At 40.8% G+C, this 19404-nt stretch overlaps 1 protein-coding gene and 1 pseudogene across 2 annotated transcripts; both read left to right on the forward strand.

The window, feature by feature from the left end:
* The first annotated feature begins 213 nt into the window (after positions 1–213).
* On the forward strand, positions 214–18886 carry LOC110517299 (uncharacterized). Its single transcript, XM_090194318.1, has 9 exons — positions 214–329; positions 1395–1566; positions 2540–3902; positions 4640–4713; positions 7793–7863; positions 7953–8014; positions 13534–13585; positions 15346–15511; positions 16477–18886. Exons 1-9 carry the CDS (start codon positions 291–293, stop codon positions 18252–18254), a joined length of 3777 nt encoding a protein of 1258 aa, XP_090050444.1. The 5' UTR covers positions 214–290; the 3' UTR covers positions 18255–18886.
* Positions 5713–9848, forward strand: LOC110494949 (uncharacterized; annotated as a pseudogene). Its single transcript, XR_005036858.2, has 3 exons — positions 5713–5798; positions 7793–8014; positions 8392–9848. The product of XR_005036858.2 is annotated as an uncharacterized LOC110494949 (transcript).
* Positions 18887–19404: the final 518 nt, after the last annotated feature.

The following is a 19404-nucleotide window of genomic DNA, read 5'->3' on the forward strand; positions in this document are numbered from 1 at the left end:
GCTCAAATATTTAAATGTTCTGTTGAGGAGCTCAGAAAAGTACATCCTCACAGGACGCTGCTCCCTCGTCGCCCCTGCGGGTATTTGGGGATTAACAACATTTTTGTTATTGTATATGATGATGATGGTGGTACTGTATCCCCCCCTCCCGCATTCATTTCCCACAATGGACTTTTTTCCCCCGTTCACTACCCGTCCAGTAGGTGGCGGTAATACGTAGTCTGACATTAAACCTTAAAGAAGAAGACAACAAAGTAGCCTAACTGTACTGTTGTAGCCGACCACATTTCATGTCTTACAAAGAAACAATAGCTTCCACAATGGATCGGGTAAGTCTGGATTTAACAGTATATGCCTGCTGTGCTGTATAAAATGTCTAGGCCTAGTTATCATCTTTGCACCTCTACATTCCTGTTTTCGGTTAAATGTCGTTACAAAAAAAAGACAAGACAGTAAAACTTGTTGGGATTTTTTTTTACTTCAACAAAGTAGCCTGTTGAGGAATCTGTGGCTATAACCTAATTATCTCTCCTTCCACAAAGTGTGCACATGTTAACATTATTTCACTGATTTCGAACACATTATCCATTATTTGACCAGATGCTCAAGTGGCCGCTCTAACAAAGAAAAAAATATATAAGGCAATCGTGAAGAGTCAAGATCACGTGGGACCATGAAATGCAACGAGGGCAGATGTGCGTGTTTCCACTAGTTACCACGGACACAAAGTCAAATGTCTATATCGTGTTTTTATTTATTTAGGGTTAGGCATAAAGTTAGAAGTGGCGCAGTCTAAGTCACTGCGTGTCAATGCTAGAGGCGTCACTACAGACACCCTGGTTCGAATCCCACTGGGCGGCGCACAATTGCCCCAGCGTCATCCGGGTTTGGCCAGTGTAGGCCGTCATTGTGAATAATAATTTGTTCTTAACTGACATGCCTAGTTAAATAAAATAAAGTAGTATGGTTAGGGTTCAAATAAAATTTTAATAAGATCCATTGTAGAAATGGGCGTGGTTTATGACTTCTATGACTAGTGACGACCAGGCTCTACTCCCATATAAAGTGTTCTACTTTTATCAATACACTCCTCTAACAACCTAATCGTTACGAAATTTATATTCGATCAAATAAGTCAGAAGTCAGAAGCCAGATTCTGGGCTTCGCCTCTAAATTGCTGTTTGAAAGGAAATTACTGGTATGAGATATATGTTGGAAACTAGCCCAAGCTTCCACCAATCTAATGCTCTTAGATTTGTGGGTTGTAGTGAACGATTGAACATTTCAAGGAAATTAGATTTAAGGGATGCACTCAAATTAATCAGAGGTTTAGACTAAATTAATACAATATTTGGTTTAATTATACACTTTTTAATACTTCTTGCGGCCAACAGGACAACGCTAGCCCGTTCCCCTGCACCCTCCCGGAGTCCCCATGTCAAACGCCTCCCAGTTCCGCTTTACTGCGGGGTCTGGTCGACTGCAGGAAAACACCGGGGCAGAGTGGAACTGAGACAGGAGAAAAGAAGGAAGATGGAGAGTTGATTTCATTAAGTAAGAACCATGGTGTGTAGATTAGACTACAATCTGCTTCTGAAACAAGGCTTAAAGATGGTGGCCCGCATGTACTTACCACAAATTACTCCTTTTGCTGAGTTCACTGTATTCTACATTGCTCTTTTATACTGTTTTTTTTGTATGGTCATTAGCGCAGTAAACATGATCCCAATTTTTGCTTCAAGACGGCGGCGATTTGAAAATTCAAAGAAGTAGATTGTGCTGATATATTGGAACATTGAACCATGTCGGAAACCGTAGTTCCAAAACTCAGTAGTTAGTGCTAAAACAAAGATGTCATATCTGAATTCTGCCATCTTTATGAACTTTAGTCATTAATTGAATAATGAATGATATATTGATAAAAATATTTGGGTAGTTCCACGCATTTTTAAAAGTAACTTAAAATTAGGTGAAATATCTATAAATATTGTCATAAAGACATGTTCAATTTCACGAAAACATGTTTTCCCATCTCAAGATATTGAATAAAAATATAACTATACTAAGTGCCTATGTACCAAATAAAGTAACAGGGTTGACTGTAAAAGTCTTAAATCAGCCATCAATTCACTTGTGACAGGGAATGGAAGCTTGTTTTTTTGCAACAGTTAGTGTTAATTTAATGCAATCCAGAAAATGGAATTGTTCAAAGATTACTAGCATGTCTATGTATGGGTAAATGGGTTGACATGCTCAGTTTTCCACCACAAAACAGCTTAAGTTGACAATCGAAGTAACGCTGTTAAAAACACCTGTTTTTCTGAGCAATATTTCAAATTATTAAGACACGTAAAGGCCTTCATCAGATTCATAGAGGCATATTTAATCTGCATATGTTCTAGCACGAGCAGCGCAAGTTTCCTTCATGCTTCTCTGTGATAGTGCATTTATTTAGATTGGCAATTTTCAGCATTTATCAAAGTTCCATCAGGTAGCCTGATTTCAGATGGCCATGCTATTCAATATCTTTCTTTCACAGGGGACAGCCCTAACCGTTGCTCTCTCAGTGGGAGGGGCTTATCATCTGCGGAGCCTCAACAACATCATGATGCTGACAAGAAAGAGAAGAGTCTCTCCAGACCAGAACACCTCAAGAAACACCAGCAGAGACTTACAGGGAAGAAACCTCACCAATGCTGCTTTGACTGTGGGAAGAGTTCTGCTAAACAGAGGGAATTGGTCATTTACAAGCAGATTCACACTGGGAGGAAAATGTACTGCTGCTCTCAGTGTGGGAAGAGTTTTGCTGCATCTAAAACCTTGCAATCTCAGATAATTCATACAGGGCAGAGGCCTTACACCTGCTTTGATTGTGGGAAGAGCTTCAGTCAATCAGGAGCCCTGACTACACACCAACGCATACACACAGGAGAGAAGCCTTATAGCTGTGATCAGTGTGGGAAGAGCTTTGCTCTATCCGGAAACCTGAGTACGCACCAGCGTGTACACACAGGAGAGAAGCCTTATAGCTGTGATCAGTGTGGGAAAAGCTTCAACCAATCAGGAAACCTGACTACGCACCAGCGTGTACACACAAGAGAGAAGCCTTATAGCTGTGATCAGTGTGGGAAGAGCTTTGCTCTATCCGGGAACCTGACTAGACACCAGCGCATACACACAGGAGAGAAGCCTTATAGCTGTGATCAGTGTGGGAAGAGTTTCAATCAATCAGGAGAACTGACTAGACACCAACGCATACACACAGGAGAGAAGCCTTATAGCTGTGATCAGTGTTGGAAGAGCTTTGCTCTGTCCGAAGACCTGACTAGACACCAGTGCATACACACAGGAGAGAAGCCTTATAGCTGTGAACAGTGTGGGAAGAGCTTCATGGATTCAGGTAGTCTGACTAGACACCAGCGCATACACACAGGAGAGAAGCCTTATAGCTGTGATCAGTGTGGTAAGAGCTTCATGGATTCAGGAAGTCTGACTAGACACCAGCGCATACACACAGGAGCAAAGCCTTATAGCTGTGATCAATGTGGGAAGAGTTTTGCTCAATATTCCACTCTGACTGCACACCAACGCATACACACAGGAGAGAAACCTTATACCTGTGATCAGTGTGGGAAGAGCTTCAATCGTTCAGGAGCCCTGACTACACACCAACGCATACACACAGGAGAGAAGCCTTATAGCTGTGATCAGTGTGGGAAGAGCTTCAATCATTCAGGAGCCCTGACTAGACACCAGGTCACACACACTGGAGAGAAACCTTACTCTTGTCTATGTGGAAAGAGCTTTGCTCGTTCAGGGTCACTGAAACAACACCAGAAAGCATCTCCCTCCTACAGCACCGGTTACAGATCTCTAAATAAAGTTACAATAGAAAACATCTTGTAAAGAGTCATCCATCTCCCATTCGCTAACAGTTTACTAAGTCTTATTACCATGGTAACATGTGTAGATAATATGCAGCTCTGGATCCATATGTATCAAGCGTCTTGGAGTAGGAGTGCTGTGTGTGGTGGGGTGGGGGGTTCAGAGCTGTATCTTATTTCATCAACTCCTGTTATCCATTAATTAATTGTGTAATGTAGAATGTTTCAACAATACTAGGTATGTATTCAAAAGATCAATAAATGACATCCATTATCTGCTCAACAGCTGCTTATCACATTCATTTTATGTTTTTATTGTCTATAATAATGAACTATGTATAAGGAGCATAGGACTCCTGTAGAATTAGTTTGCTCCTAAAAGATGTTCATATATTTATTGTAAAACCCTTCACCAGGTCAAATCAAATGTATTTGTCACATACACATGGTTAGCAGATGTTAATGCGAGTGTAGCGAAATGCTTGTGCTTCTAGTTCCGACAATGCAATAATAACCAACGAGTAATCTAACAATTCCAAAACTACTACCTTATACACACAAGTGTAAAGGGATAAAGAATATGTACATAAAGATATATGAATGAGTGATGGTACAGAGTGGCATAGGCAAGATGCAGTAGTGTAGCTGATGGGACATAGGACTATTAGTGTGGTCTAATTATGTTGTATTTATTTTAAAGGATTTTAATAGTGATATCTTTCAAGTTTCCTTGTTGTATTTTAAGTGTGCTCCAGAAAGATGTTCACACATTTGGTTGTTAGGATGAGGCATCATGGGGGCAGGAAGTCAGCTCTGCCCATCAGTACCTGTAGGTCAAGTCAAACACAGACCTCACACTCTTCTGTTTCCTCACAGCCAGTAAGGTCTCCTACCAAACCTCTCTCTCTTCACACTGGAAATACACTTGATAATATTGTTGTGGAAATTCTACACAGGTTTCACTGGAAGTCAAACTTAAATGAATCATTGTTTATTCACAGTTAACTAGAGAGTTTCCAACCAACTCAATGCACCATAGTACACATCGATCGGGAGCTCTGCTGGGGCAGTCCCAGCAGTTGTCCTATATACGGCTAAACTCAAATCTACAGATTGTTGTTGGCCTGGGCCTTAATACTCAGTGTTATAGTCCTGGTCCTGAGAATAGAGACTAGGATATGTTGTTGTCCTGGGCCCCAATACTCAGTGTTATAGTCCTGGTCCTGAGAATAGAGACCAGGATATGTTGTTGGCCTGGGTCCCAATACTCAGTGTTATAGTCCTGGTCCTGAGAATAGAGACCAGGATATGTTGTTGGCCTGGGTCCCAATACTCAGTGTTATAGTCCTGGTCCTGAGAATAGAGACCAGGATATGTTGTTGGCCTGGGTCCCAATACTCAGTGTTATAGTCCTGGTCCTGAGAATAGAGACCAGGATATGTTGTTTCCCTGGGCCCCAATACTCAGTGTTATTGTCCTGGTTCTGAGAATAGAGACCAGGATATGTTGTTGTCCTGGGTCCCAATACTCAGTGTTATAGTCCTGGTCCTGAGAATAGAGACCAGGATATGTTGTTTCCCTGGGCCCCAATACTCAGTGTTATAGTCCTGGTACTGAGAATAGAGACCAGGATATGTTGTTGGCCTGGGCCCCAATACTCAGTGTTATAGTCCTGGTCCTGAGAATAAAACAGGTTTAAAACAACAACAGAGAAACACGTGTCTTACAGTGCTACACATCTGTTATTATAGAGACCTTTTCCTGCTTAATTGAAGTATCAGGTGTAGTTTTTCACCAGTTATAAAGTGTGTTTGTTGTCTCTCTTTATGTTTCTATGGCTGCAGGGAGGGAGATGCAACAACAGCCCTGAGAACATCTGGACTCAAATAGAACTCTGTTCCAAGTTGCTGTCAGGTAAAAGTAGACGATAGCAGACAACATGATTCTTAGTGAAAGGGTTGTTGTTGAGTGTTTTATTGGCTTTACTCGACTTTTATAGATCAGGTCAAATCTTATCCCAAAACTTTCTGATGTAAGATTATCCTACATGAGATGTGAGATTTTATGTTGTCATAACTTAATTGAGCTTGTATATTTAAATAGATGTTTGATTGCTCTGGTCTAGGGGTGCATCACTTGCAGCCTTGAGACTGGAATTCTCTCAGCAACCCTCTAATCCTTATTTGAACACTGTGACAACAAAGTAACTGTACTGTAGTTTACACATTTCTTGTTTTAGGAATGAACACTGAAAAAACAATAGCTTGGACAACAAAAACATTACTGTAAAAGTTGTTGGGATTTTTCCTTTCCTTCAGCAAGGTACCCATTCATGTTTAGAAATCTGTCATATTACTTATCCCCTAAAGTGTGCACTTGTTCACCTCCACTGATTTGAAAGTCAGATGATTAAATATATGACCAGATACTCAGGAGCATCCGAGTGGCTCAGCAGTCTAAGGCACTGAATCTCAGTGCTAAAGGCTCCACTACATACCCTGATTCGATCCTGGGCTGTATCACAACCGACCGTGATAGGGAATCCCATAGGGCGGCGCACAATTGGCCGGTCCGGGATAGGGGAGGGTTTGGCCGGGGTAGGCCGTCATTGTAAATAAGAATTTGTTCTTAACTGACTTGCCTAGTTAAATAAAAATATATATTTTAAACTCAAGTCGCCACCCTAACAATGAAAATAGATCATCTTCTGTGAAGTTTATCAGCGGTTGGCATCCAACGTTATGGTGCATTAGGCCACCTACTGTAATGGCATGTGGGCCAGCAAAAGGAATCAATGAACTAAATCCTATCAGCCAGCCCAGGTTCTCTTAAAAAATATTTATATTTGCGACTGTGTCTAACGATGTTCTACTCCGAATGATTATTAAACTCAATTCTTACTCACACACACTGGAGAGAAACGTTGTGGAAAATTATTTTTGTTATGTTTATTGATGGATAGCCAGGGGCACACTCCAACACTCAGATATAATTTACAAATGAAGTATTTGTGTTTAGTTAGTCTGCCAGATCAGAGGCAGTAGGGATGACCAGGGATGTTATCTTGTTAAGTGTGTGAATTGGACCATTTTCCTGTCAAAATGTAACAAGTACTTTTGGGTGTCAGGGAAAATATATGGAGTAAAAAGTCAAAGTTGACAAAAATATAAATAGTGAAGTACAGATACCCCAAAAACCTCCTTAAGTAGTACTTTCAAGTATTTTTACTTAAGTACTTTACAACACTGTAAACTTGTCATCTAAATGGAAAATGTCATAGTGAACAGTTTGTGTATAGAGGGGGATGTTGGTGTGGGTGGGGTGTTCAGAGCTGTATCTTATTTAATTAACTCCTATTATCCATTAGATATTTGTGTAATGTAGAACAATGTTTCAACAATACAAGGTGTGTATTCATGTATTCAATAGATCAATATATTAAATCCATTATCTGCTCAACAACATCTGCTTCTCACTATGGGCCAGAGGCCTCTTCTAGAATAAGTTTGCCCCAAAAAGATCTAGACATATTTATTGTAAAACCTTTTACCAGGTTTCAGTGCAGCTGATGGGACATACAGAAGAATGCAGCTATAGGAAATGTAGTTGTGGTTCTCATCTTCTGTCTCTCCGGCTTCATGTGGTTCAGTTGAGCATCTTTCTAAGAAGTATATTTTACTTTAAAATTTTGAGTTGTTATTAACGTGATTTGTTGTTCAATTATTGATTTATTCATTCACTTGTGTAAAAAAACATTAAAGTCAGCAGGGAATGGACAGGTGAGTTGAGGTCAAAAAGTATTTGTTTCCTTTCAGATCTTTTAACAGTGCTCGATTAATCTTGCCTGGCACAGTGGAACCAATGGAATATTCCCAAGGAATGCTTATATTGTCTCTTTTCTCTTCCAGGGAGACTCAGTCCAGTTTATGACAACGTCTCAGGCATGGCCATGGCCCCTACTGCGGCACAGACTAACAGGGTGATGCTGACTACGCCAATGCCCACCTCTCTTGCTCCAATAACCAGGATGTGCCTCTGTACTCCACTGTCCAACCTCCTCAACCCCAGAAAGAGGATGAGGATGTCCAGTATGATGCTGTGAAATTCAACTGCCCCAGTGCTGCCACCCGGTGAGCAAGTCCAGTCATTACAACATCTCACAATTTTTTTATTAGATGGCACTTGTGCTTGACCCTTAGGAATGCATTAAACACTTGTATGTTAAGCAGACCAGCAATTGATTGGTTTAAATGTGTTAAAATCTACATGATTACTTAAAATGAGACCCCTAAAGAGACTGGTATAAGAAATATGGTGGAAACTCTGACGGTCCCAAGCCTCCAGTAACCCAATGCTATTAGATTTGTTTGTTGTAGTGAACGTTTGAACATTTCAGGAAAAATTAGATATTCTAGGGATACACCCAAATCAATTAGAGGTGTAGACTAAATTAATAAAATATTTAGTTTAATTTTAATCTATGTAGAATACTTATTGTGTCCAACAGGACAAATCTAGCCCGTCCCCCTCCACCCCCCAGGAGTCCCCAGGTTGATCGCCTCCCTGTACTTTACTGCTGGGTCTGGTTGACTGCAGGAAAACACCGGGGCAGAGTGGAACTGAGAGACTAGAAGAGGAACATGGAGATGTGATTTCATTAAGTATGAACCATGTGGATTAGATTACAGTCTGCTTCTGTAACAATTAATTGGTTAATTATGTACTGATGAAAATATCTGGTCGTTCCACCCAATTTTAAGAAGTGTAACTTGGTTTAAAAAAAAGTTTGATTTCACATCATTTTAACATTCTGTCATAAAAAGCACGTGTTCAACTAAAGAAAAAACACGTTTTCCCATCAAGAGGTTTAATGAAATATAAATACTATAGTATGTGCCAAATAAAGTAACACGTTTGACTGTAATGGGGGACAACTGAAAACAACAAAACCACTATTTTACATTGTAATATTAGTCCTTTAAATCAGCCATGAATCCTCTGGTGACGGGAATGGAAGATAGTATTGTATTGTGCAACAACGAGTAGCAACTGAATGTCATTTTCACAAAAAAAGTTGTTAAAATATTTGTAGCATGTCTATGTCTGGGTAAAAGGGTTGACTTCCTCAGTTCTCCACCACAAAACAGCAGTAAATTGATAAAGAGTAGAACCAGCTCACCTGCTTTTACTCTGTGATTTGACTATTAGATGTTCAATGTTTCTTTTTCAAAAAATTATTCAGGACACCTGACTATACACCAACGCATACACACAGGAGAGAAGCCTTATAGCTGTGATTATTGTGGGAAGAGCTTCAGTCGATCAGGACTCCTGACTATACACCAACGCATACACACAGGAGAGAAGCCTTATAGCTGTGATCAGTGTGGGAAGAGCTTCAGTCGATCAGGACTCCTGACTATACACCAACGCATACACACAGGAGAAAAGCCTTATAGCTGTGATTATTGTGGGAAGAGCTTTGCTCAAGATTCCACCTGGTCACACATCAGCGAATACACAGAGGAGAGAAGCCTTATAGCTGTTATCAGTGTGGAAAGAATTTCAGGACGTCAGGACACCTGACTAAACACCAACGTGCACACACAGGAGACAAGCCTTATAGCTGTGATCAGTGTGGGAAGAGCTTCAATCATTCAGGATCCCTGACTGAACACCAACGCATACACACCGGAGAGAAGCCTTATAGCTGTGATCAGTGCGGGAAGAGCTTTGCTCGTTCAGGGTCACTGATAAAACACCAGAAAGCACAAACATGTTTTCTTTCATCTCCCTTCTCTCTGGCACCGGTTCCAGATCCCTAAATAAAGTTTACATAGAAAACATCTTGTAAACAGTCATCCATCTCCCATTCTCTAACACTTTACTAAGTCTGATTGCCATGGTAACATGTGTAGATAATATGCAGCTCTGGATCCATATGTATCAAGCGTCTTGGAGTAGAAGTGCTGTGTGTGTGGTGGGGTGGCGGAGGAGGTGTTCAGAGCTATCTTTTAATTTATGAACTCATATTATCCATTAAATAATGTATAATAAAATGTTTCACCAATGGTAGGTGTATATTCATGTGTGGGGGAAATGTTATCTGAAGAGAGAGCCTTGAATTGTACTTGTCTCATACAATCATTGGTTCCTGTAGGTAGAGATATGAGGGGAGACGGTCATGACCCCCTCAGACCTTTTGGCAGAACGCTCAGAATATGTTCTATAATTTACATGCAGGAACCAAATGTTAATGATGAATAATGTAAATCATGCTAATATAACTTGTCTGTGTAAGCAGTATATAAGAGGACTAACGGGACTGCCCCGAAAGAGCTCCTGACAGACATGTACTATGGTGCATTAAGTTTGTTGGAATCTCTCCAGCTTGCTGATAATAAATAATTATTCATTTAAGTTTGACTGAGTCCTTGGTAGTAATTTCCACGACACATGTATTCAATACAAAAACACATTAAATCCTTTATCTTATGCCGCACTGCATGAGGCAAATGGTGGTCACACCAGATACTGACTACCGTTTTTTTTAAGGTATCTGTGACCAACAGATGCATATAGTTGAAGTTGGAAGTTTACATACACCTCAGCCAAATACATTTAAACTCAGTTTTTCACAAATCATGACATTTAATCCTAGTAAAAATTCTCTGTTTTAGGTCAGTTAGGATCACCACTTTATTTTCAGAATGTGAAATGTCAGAATAATAGTAGAGATAATTATTTATTTCAGCTTTTATATCTTTCATCACATACCTCACATGGGTCAGAAGTTTAGATACACTCAATTAGTATTTGGTAGTCCAGAGCTTCCGGCGACGGATCCCAGTCCAGAGCTTCCGGCGACGGATCCCAGTCCAGAGCTTCCGGCGACGGTTCCCAGTCCAGAGCTTCCGGCGACGGTTCACAGTCCAGAGCTTTCTGCGACGGTTCACAGTCTGGAACCTCCAGCGACTGTCAACAGTCCGGAACCTCCAGCGACGGTCAGCAGTCCGGGAACCTCCAGCGATGGTCAACGGTCCGGAGAGCCAGGCACGGCTCCAGTCCAGCTCCATGGCAGAATCCTTCCTCTGCGCCGGTGCCCAGTCCAGGCACGGCGTCCAGTCCCGCTACATGGCAGGAGCCTTCCTCTGCGCCGGTGCCCAGTCCAGGCACGGCGTCCATTCCCGCTCCATGGCAGGAGCCTTCCTCTGCGCCGGTGCCCAGTCCAGGCACGGCGTCCAGTCCAGCTCCATGGCAGGAGCCTTCCTCTGCGCCGGTGCCCAGTCCAGGCACGGCGTCCAGTCCCGCTACATGGCAGGAGCCTTCCTCTGCGCCGGTGCCCAGTCCAGGCACCGCGTCCAGTCCCGCTACATGGCAGAAGCCTTCCTTCCTCGCAAATTGGAGTGGGTCTAGGGTTTCTGGGATAATGGTGTTGATGTGAGCCATGACCAGCCTTTCAAAGCACTTTATGGCTACAGACGTGAGTGCTGCGGGTCGGTAGTTATTTAGGCAGGTTACCTTAGTGTTCTTGGGCACAGAGACTTTGGTGGTCTGCTTCAAACATATTTGTATTACAGACTCGGACAGGGAGAGGTTGAAAATGTCAGTGAAGGCATTTGCCAGTTGGTCAGCGCATGCTTGCAGTACACGTCCTGGTAATCCATCTGGCCCTGCGGCCTTGTGAATGTTGACCTGTTTAAATTGTTTTACTCACATCGGCTGCAGAGAGCGTGATCCCACAGTCTTCCGGAACAGCTGGTGCTCTCATGCATGTTTCAGTGTTACAGTGCCTTGCGAAAGTATTCGGCCCCCTTGAACTTTGCGACCTTTTGCCACATTTCAGGCTTCAAACATAAAGATATAAAACTGTATTTTTTTGTGAAGAATCAACAACAAGTGGGACACAATCATGAAGTGGAACGACATTTATTGGATATTTCAAACTTTTTTAACAAATCAAAAACTGAAAAATTGGGCGTGCAAAATTATTTATTTTGATACATAAGTATATTAGAAACCAATTACTTTTAGACTTTTACTCAAGTAGAATTTTACTGGGTGACTAACTTTTACTTGAGTCATTTTCTATTATGGTTTCTTTACTTTACTCAAGTATGACAATTGGGTACTTTGTTCACCACTGGACTTACGTTTATTTTTGACTGGATAATTACTTGTGAATTAGGTTTGATGCACCCATTGCAAAGACTTGCATAAACAGCTCTTTGTCCTGTCTGTGCTGGTAGTGAACAGCAGCTGCCATTATAACAGCAGCGAAAGACCAGAAGAAGTCATTCTCAGACACTCCCTCACGAGAGGCCTATTCAGATAAGGAATTCTTATCACTTTACAAGGTCCCTGTAACACCTAAAGATTTTGCAATTGTTTTATATGCCATTCCCTCAGGTGTTGCATTGTTATTCAGGAACGTGTCAAGACCTGACCCTCAGAGCCTACCTTCTATTGACCCTGTTAACTCATCAGTAGGAAAGATTTGTTTATTTTTTGGAACGTGTCAAGACCTGACCCTCAGAGCCTACCTTCTATTGACCCTGTTGACTCATCAGTAGGAAAGATTTGTTTCTCTTTTGGTTCATTCAACAACAGAGCGATACGAACCTTGTTTCAGCAGGATGTTGTATGTCATGCCTTATTGGAATGGATTTATTGATAATATCTGTTGGAAAAAAGTTTGGATGTTGCAACACACACCTGTTAACAAAATTAAGTAAGTTTCCTTTTAAATTATTAATAAATATTATCCTGCTAACCACTATATGAAGAAGTTTAAGGAAAACATCAACTCAAATTGCTCCTTTTGTAATGACCACCCAGAAACAGTGTTGCATCATTTTTTGGCATTGTATTCATGTAAGAAACTGTGGCAAGACATCAGTAGGTTTATAATTGAACACATTTATGAAGATTTTACGCTATTGTGGAGAGATGTACTGCTTGGATTCTTTACCTACGATAGAAATAAGCTGAAACCATTTTATGTAATTAATTTCATTATTCTTTTGGCCAAATTTCATATTCACAAATGTAAATTTACAAACAAAACACCACGTTTTATTACCTTACAAAAATAAATTGAACTGTACTTTAAGACAATTAAATACTCTACTAACAAAAAAGCTGTTAGAATAATAAGTGTATGCATGCCCCTTATGGTCCTTGTGTAATGTGATATTGTACCCCCCAGCCCAATTGTCCTTTGTATATTATTTATATAAACTTGTTTTCCCATATGTACTTCCTGTATTGATTTGTTGTTAATAAAACTTTTTTTTAAAAGGCCTATTCAGATGCTCCCTCTTTGCCCATGTATTCCAAGTTACTGCCAGGCAAGGGTAGACGATAACAAACTACAGGATTCTTAGCGAGAGGGGGTGTTGAACGTTTTCTTGACTTTACTCGACTTTTATAGATCACGTAAAATGTTATCCAGGAACTTTCTGAAGAAATATTAGGCTTCATGAGACGTTTATTTGTTTGAACTTAATTCCGTTTTGAAATGAAAATACATGTTTGATTGCTCTGGTCTAGGGGCGCATCAGTTGCAGCCGTGAGAATCGAATTTTCTCTCCGCAACTCCCTAGTCATTATCTCTACACTACAACAAAGTAGTCTAACTGTACTGTAGACAACAATATTTCATTCCATACAAAGAAATAATAGCTTCCACAATGGATCGGGTAAGTCTGGCTTTAACCGTATAAGTGCTGTGTTGTACAAAATGTCTAGGCCTAGTTTTTTCATCGTCTTTGATCCTCCACTTCCTGTGCTCGGTTTAAACGGCTCAACAACAAAAAAAACATCACGGTACGACTTGTTGGGATTTTTTTCTTCGTCAAAGAAGCCTACTACTATATCATGTTTAGGAATCTGTGACTATGAACTAATTATCTCTCCTTCCTCCCAAAGTGTTCACATTCATTAGCTGATTTCGAACACATTGTCCATTATTTGACCAGATACTCAAGTGTCCGTTCTAACAAAGAAAATAAATGTTTTCTTAAATGGAAGGCAATCGGTAAAGAGGCAAGATCAGGTGGGAACATAATAGAGGGCAGCATGCGTGTTTCCACAGCCGTCTATATTTCATTTTCATTTATTTAAGGTTAGGCATAAAGTCAGAAGTGTTGTTAGGGTTAAAATCACATTTTAATAAGATACATTTTAGAAATGTGCGTGGTTTTTGGCTTTGTTTGTGGTAACTAGTAACGTCCAGGCACTACTACCATCTTATTTTTTTATTTAACCAGGTAGGTCAGTTGAGAACAAGTTGTCATTTACAACTGCGACCTGGACAAGATAAAGCAAAGCAGTGCGACAAAAACAACACAGAGTTACACATGGGATAAACAAAGTACAGTAAATAACACAATAGAAAATATGTATACAGTGTGTGCAGATGAAGTAAGGAGGTAAGGCAATAAATAGGCCAAGGTGGCGAAGTAATTTCAATTTAGCAATTAACACTGGAGTGATAGATGTGCAGTTGAGGATGTGCAATTATAAATACTGGAATAAATGCTGGTGTGCAAAAGAGCAGGAAAAAAAACAATATGGGGATGAGGTAGGTATTTGGTTGGATGGGCTATTTACAGATTGGCTGTGTACAGCTGCAGCGATCAGTAGCTACAGGGGGTGCGGAGCTGTTGGCCGGGGTTGGGGTAGCAAGGTGGAAAGCGTGGCCAGCCGTAGAGAAATGCTTCTTGGATTTATCGGTGGTGACAGTGTTTCCTAGCCTCAGTGCAGTGGACAGCTGAGAGGAGGTGCTCTTACTCTCCATGGACTTTACAGTGTCCCAAAACGTTTTGGAGTTTGTGCTGCAGGATGCAAATTTCTGTTTGAAAAAGCTAGCCTTTGCTTTCCTAACTGACACTGTATATGTAACAGTATAACTTTAGACCGTCCACTCGCGAACCAGGGACCCTCTGCACACATCAACAACAGTCACTCACGAAGCATCGTTACCTATCGCGCCACAAAAGCCGCGGCCCTTGCAGACCAAGGGGAACTACTACTTCAAGGTCTCAGAGCCAGTGACGTCACCGATTGAAACGCTATTTAGTGCGCACCACCGCTAACTAGCTAGATATTTCACATCCGTTACATATATTGGTTCCTGACTACCCTGAAACGTGTCCTACTTTTATCAATACACTCCTAACTACCTAATCTTTATGAAATGTATATTCGATCAAATAAGGCAGAAGCCAGATTTTGGACCCAGTTATCCCTCTCGCTTCACCTCTTCCTCGCTGTTTGAAGGGAAATGACTGGTATGAGATATATGGTGGAAACTAGCCCATTCCTCCACCAATCTAATGCTCTTAGATTTGTGGGTTGTAGTGAACAATTGAACATTAAAGGAGATATTCGAAGTATGCACCCAATAGATTAATATTAAACCAAATATTTTATGTTGAATACTTCTTGCGGCCAACAGGACAAATCTAGCCCGTCCCCCTCCACCTTCCAGGAGTCCCCAGGTCAATCGCCTCCCTGTACTTTACTGCTGGGTCTGGTCGACTGCAGGAAAACACCGGGGCAGAGTGGAACTGAGAGAGGAGAAGAGGAACATGGAGATGTGATTTCATTAAGTAAGAACCATGGTGTGTGGATGAGACTACAGTCTGCTTCTGTAACAATTAATTGATGAGTTATATATTGATGAAAATATCTGGTTGTTCCACCCAATTTTACGAAGTGTAACTTGGTAAAACAAATAGTTTGATTTCACATCATTTTAACATTGTCATGTTATAAAGAGCACGTGTTCAACTTAATAAAATACATTTTGCCATCTCAAGAGGTTTAATGAAATGAAAGAGCAAGTGCTCAACTAAATAAAAAACAAGTTTCTCATCTCAAGAGGTTACATAGAAATAAATACTATAGTAAGAGCCAAATAAAGTAACCGGGTTGACTGTAACAGGGGACAACTGAAAACAACAGAACCACCAGATTACATGGGTAAAACGGTCCTTTAAATCAGCCATGAATCTGCTTGTGACGGGGGAATGGATCTAGTATTGTGCAACAGGAAGTAGTAATTGAATGCAATCTTAACATAAAAAGTTTTTGTTAAAACATCTCTATCATGTCTGTGTCTGGATAGAAGGGTTGAGATGCTCAGTTTCCCACCACAAAACAGCAGTAAATTGATAAACAGTAGAACCAGCTCACCTGCTTTTACTCTGATTTGACTATTAGATGTTCAGTGTTTCTTATGAAAACCTATTTTCTTAAAGAATAGTTTCACCATATTAAAACAAGAGTTCAGTTCATGTAACAGGGTAGACCTTAAAATGAGGGACAGATGTAAATGAAAAATGCAGAAATGTCACTTTAGCAACTGTTTATTCATATTAAAAATCATATTGATTGAATTGTCCATGTGTTCTGTATGTGTTCTGCACTTTATTTCATATAACAGAGATTTAAAATTGAATATTGGTGCACAATTATTACTGGAAAATATCTAAGGAACGCGAAAAGCATTCATTTCATGTAACGCCCCATATGTTTATGGACCCATATTTGCAAAACCTAACTATTCAATGTCTTTGTTTCACAGGGGACATCCCTAATCGTTGCTCTCTCAGTGGGAGGGGCTTATCATCTGGGGAGCCTCAACATCATAATGCTGACAAGAAAGAGAAGAGTCTCTCCAGATCAGAACACCTCAAGAAACACCAGCATAGAGGTATAGGGAAGAAACCTCACCACAGCTGCTCTGACTGTGGGAAGAGTTTTGCTAAACAGAAGGATTTGATCATTCACAAACGGATTCACACCGGAGAGAAACCGTACCACTGCTCTCAGTTTGGGAAGAGTTTCGCTGCATCTAAAACCTTAACATCTCATCAGAGAATTCATACAGGGGAGAGGCCTTACCCCTACTTTGGTTGTAGGAAATGCTTCAATCAGTCAGGAGACCTGACTACACACCAGCTCGTACACAAAGCAGAGAAATCTTATAGCTGTGATCAATGTGGGAAGAGCTTCAATAAATCAGGAGCCCTGACTAGACATCAACGCATACACACAGGAGAGAAGCCTTATAGCTGTGATCAGTGTGGGAAGAGCTTCAATCAATTAGTACATCTGACCACACACCAACACATACACACAGGAGAGAAGCCTTATAGCTGTGATCAATGTGGGAAAAGCTTCAGTAATTCAGGCGCCATGACTAGACACCAACGCATACACACAGGAGAGAAGCCTTATAGTTGTGATCAGTGTGGGAAGAGTTTTGCTCAAGATTTCTCCCTGACTACACACCAACGTATACACAGAGGAGTGAAGCCTTATAGCTGTGATCAGTGTGGGAAGAATTTCTGGACCTCAGGACACCTGACTACTCACCAGCGAATACACACAGGAGAGAAGCCTTATAGCTGTGATCAGTGTGGGAAGAATTTCTATACGTCAGGACACCTAACTACACACCAGCGAATACACACAGGGGAGAAGCCTTATAGCTGTGATCAGTGTGGGAAGAGCTTCAATCATTCAGGATCCCTGATTATACACCAACGCATACACACAGGAGAGAAGCCTTATAGCTGTGATCAGTGTGGGAAGAGTTTCAATCATTCAGGAGCGCTGACCACACACCAACGCATACACACAGGAGAGAAGCCTTATAGCTGTGATCAGTGTGGGAAGAGCTTCAATTATTCAGGAAACTTGACTGCACACCAACGCATACACACAGGAGAGAAACCTTATAGCTGTGATCAGTGTGGGAAGAGCTTCAGTCGATCAGGAGACCTGATTACACACCAACGCATACACACAGGAGAGAAGCCTTATAGCTGTGATCAGTGTGGGAAGAGCTTCAATCGATCAGGACCCCTGACTATACACCAACGCATACACACAGGAGAGAAGCCTTATAGCTGTGATCAGTGTGGGAAGAGTTTTGTTCGAGATTCCAATCTGATTGCACACCAACGAGTACACACAGGAGAGAAGCCTTATAGCTGTGATCAGTGTGGGAAGAGCTTCAATCAATCATTAGAACTGACTAGACACCAACGCATACACACAGGAAAGAAACCTTATAGCTGTGAGCATTGTGGGAAGAGCTTCAATCAATCAGGAAACTTGACTAAACACCAACGCATACACACCGGAGAGAAGCCTTATAGCTGTGATCAGTGTGGGAAGAGTTTTGCTCTAGATTTCACCCTGACTACACACCAGCGAATACACACTGGAGAGAAACCTTATTCCTGTCTATGTGGAAAGAGCTTTGCTCATTCAGGGTCACTAAAAAAACACAATGCAGCACAAACATGTTTTATTTTATCTCCCTTCTCTCCGGCACCGGTTCCAGATCCCTAAATACAGTTTCAATAGAAAACATCTTGTAGAGAGTTATTATCTCCCATTCTCTAAGTCTGATTACCATAGTAACCTGTGTTGCTAATATGCAGCTCTGGATCTATATGTATCAAGCGTCTTTGAGTAGGAGTCCTGTGTGTGGTGGGGTTTTCAGAGCTGTATGTTATTTCATTAACTCCTGTTATCCATTAAATAATGTAGGATAATGTTTCAACAATGGTAGGTTCATATTAATGTGTGAGGGAAATGTTGTCTGAAGACAGAGTCTTGAATTGTACATCTTTCCTCATACAATCATTGGTTCCTGTAGGTAGAGATATGAGGGGAGACGGTCATGACCCGCTCAGACCTTTTGGCAGAAGGCCCAGAATATGTTCTATATGTTAAGATCGGAGACGGTTCCAGTCACATGCAGTTTCAGTCACATGCAGGAACCAAACGTTAATGATGAATTAATTATGAATAATGTAAATCATGCAAATATAACTTGTCTGTGTAAGCAGTATTTTAGAGAACTAAAGACTACCCTGAACGGGACTGCCCCGAAAGAGCTCCAGACCGATGTGTACTCTGCTGCTTTAAGTTTGTTGGAACCTCTCCAGCTGGCCGATAATAAATCATTATTCATTTAAGTTTCACTGAGTCCCAGTTAGTAATTTTCAGAACACATGTCTTCAATACAAACATACATTAAATCTATTGTCTTATGTGAAGGAGATTTCGCACTGCATGAGGCAAATGGTGGTCACGCCAGATACTGACTACCTTTTTTTTAAAGGTATCTGTGACCAACAGATCTGTATTCCCAGTCATGTGAAATCTATAGATTAGGGCATAATTCATTAATTTAAATTGACTGATTTCTTTATATGAACTTTAACTCAGTCAAATTGTACAAATTGTTGCATGTTGCGTTAATATTTTTGTTGAGTGCAATAACAATTGAAGAAACTAATGGAAGATATAATTTCTGCCTCCCAGGTTGCAGTTCCAATGGCTTCCACTAAATGTCACTAGATGTCAACAGTCTTAATACAAGGCTTTAGGCTTGTTTTTTTTTTTAAATGAAGAAGTATTTGTAGTCTTTCCAAGGTGAGTGCCAATGCAAATATGATCTCTGCAAACATCAGGACATTTCTTTAAAAACTGC

Source organism: Oncorhynchus mykiss, chromosome 13 (genome assembly GCF_057628025.1).
Source record: "Oncorhynchus mykiss isolate SJ-2025 chromosome 13, ASM5762802v1, whole genome shotgun sequence".
NCBI lineage: Eukaryota > Metazoa > Chordata > Actinopteri > Salmoniformes > Salmonidae > Oncorhynchus > Oncorhynchus mykiss.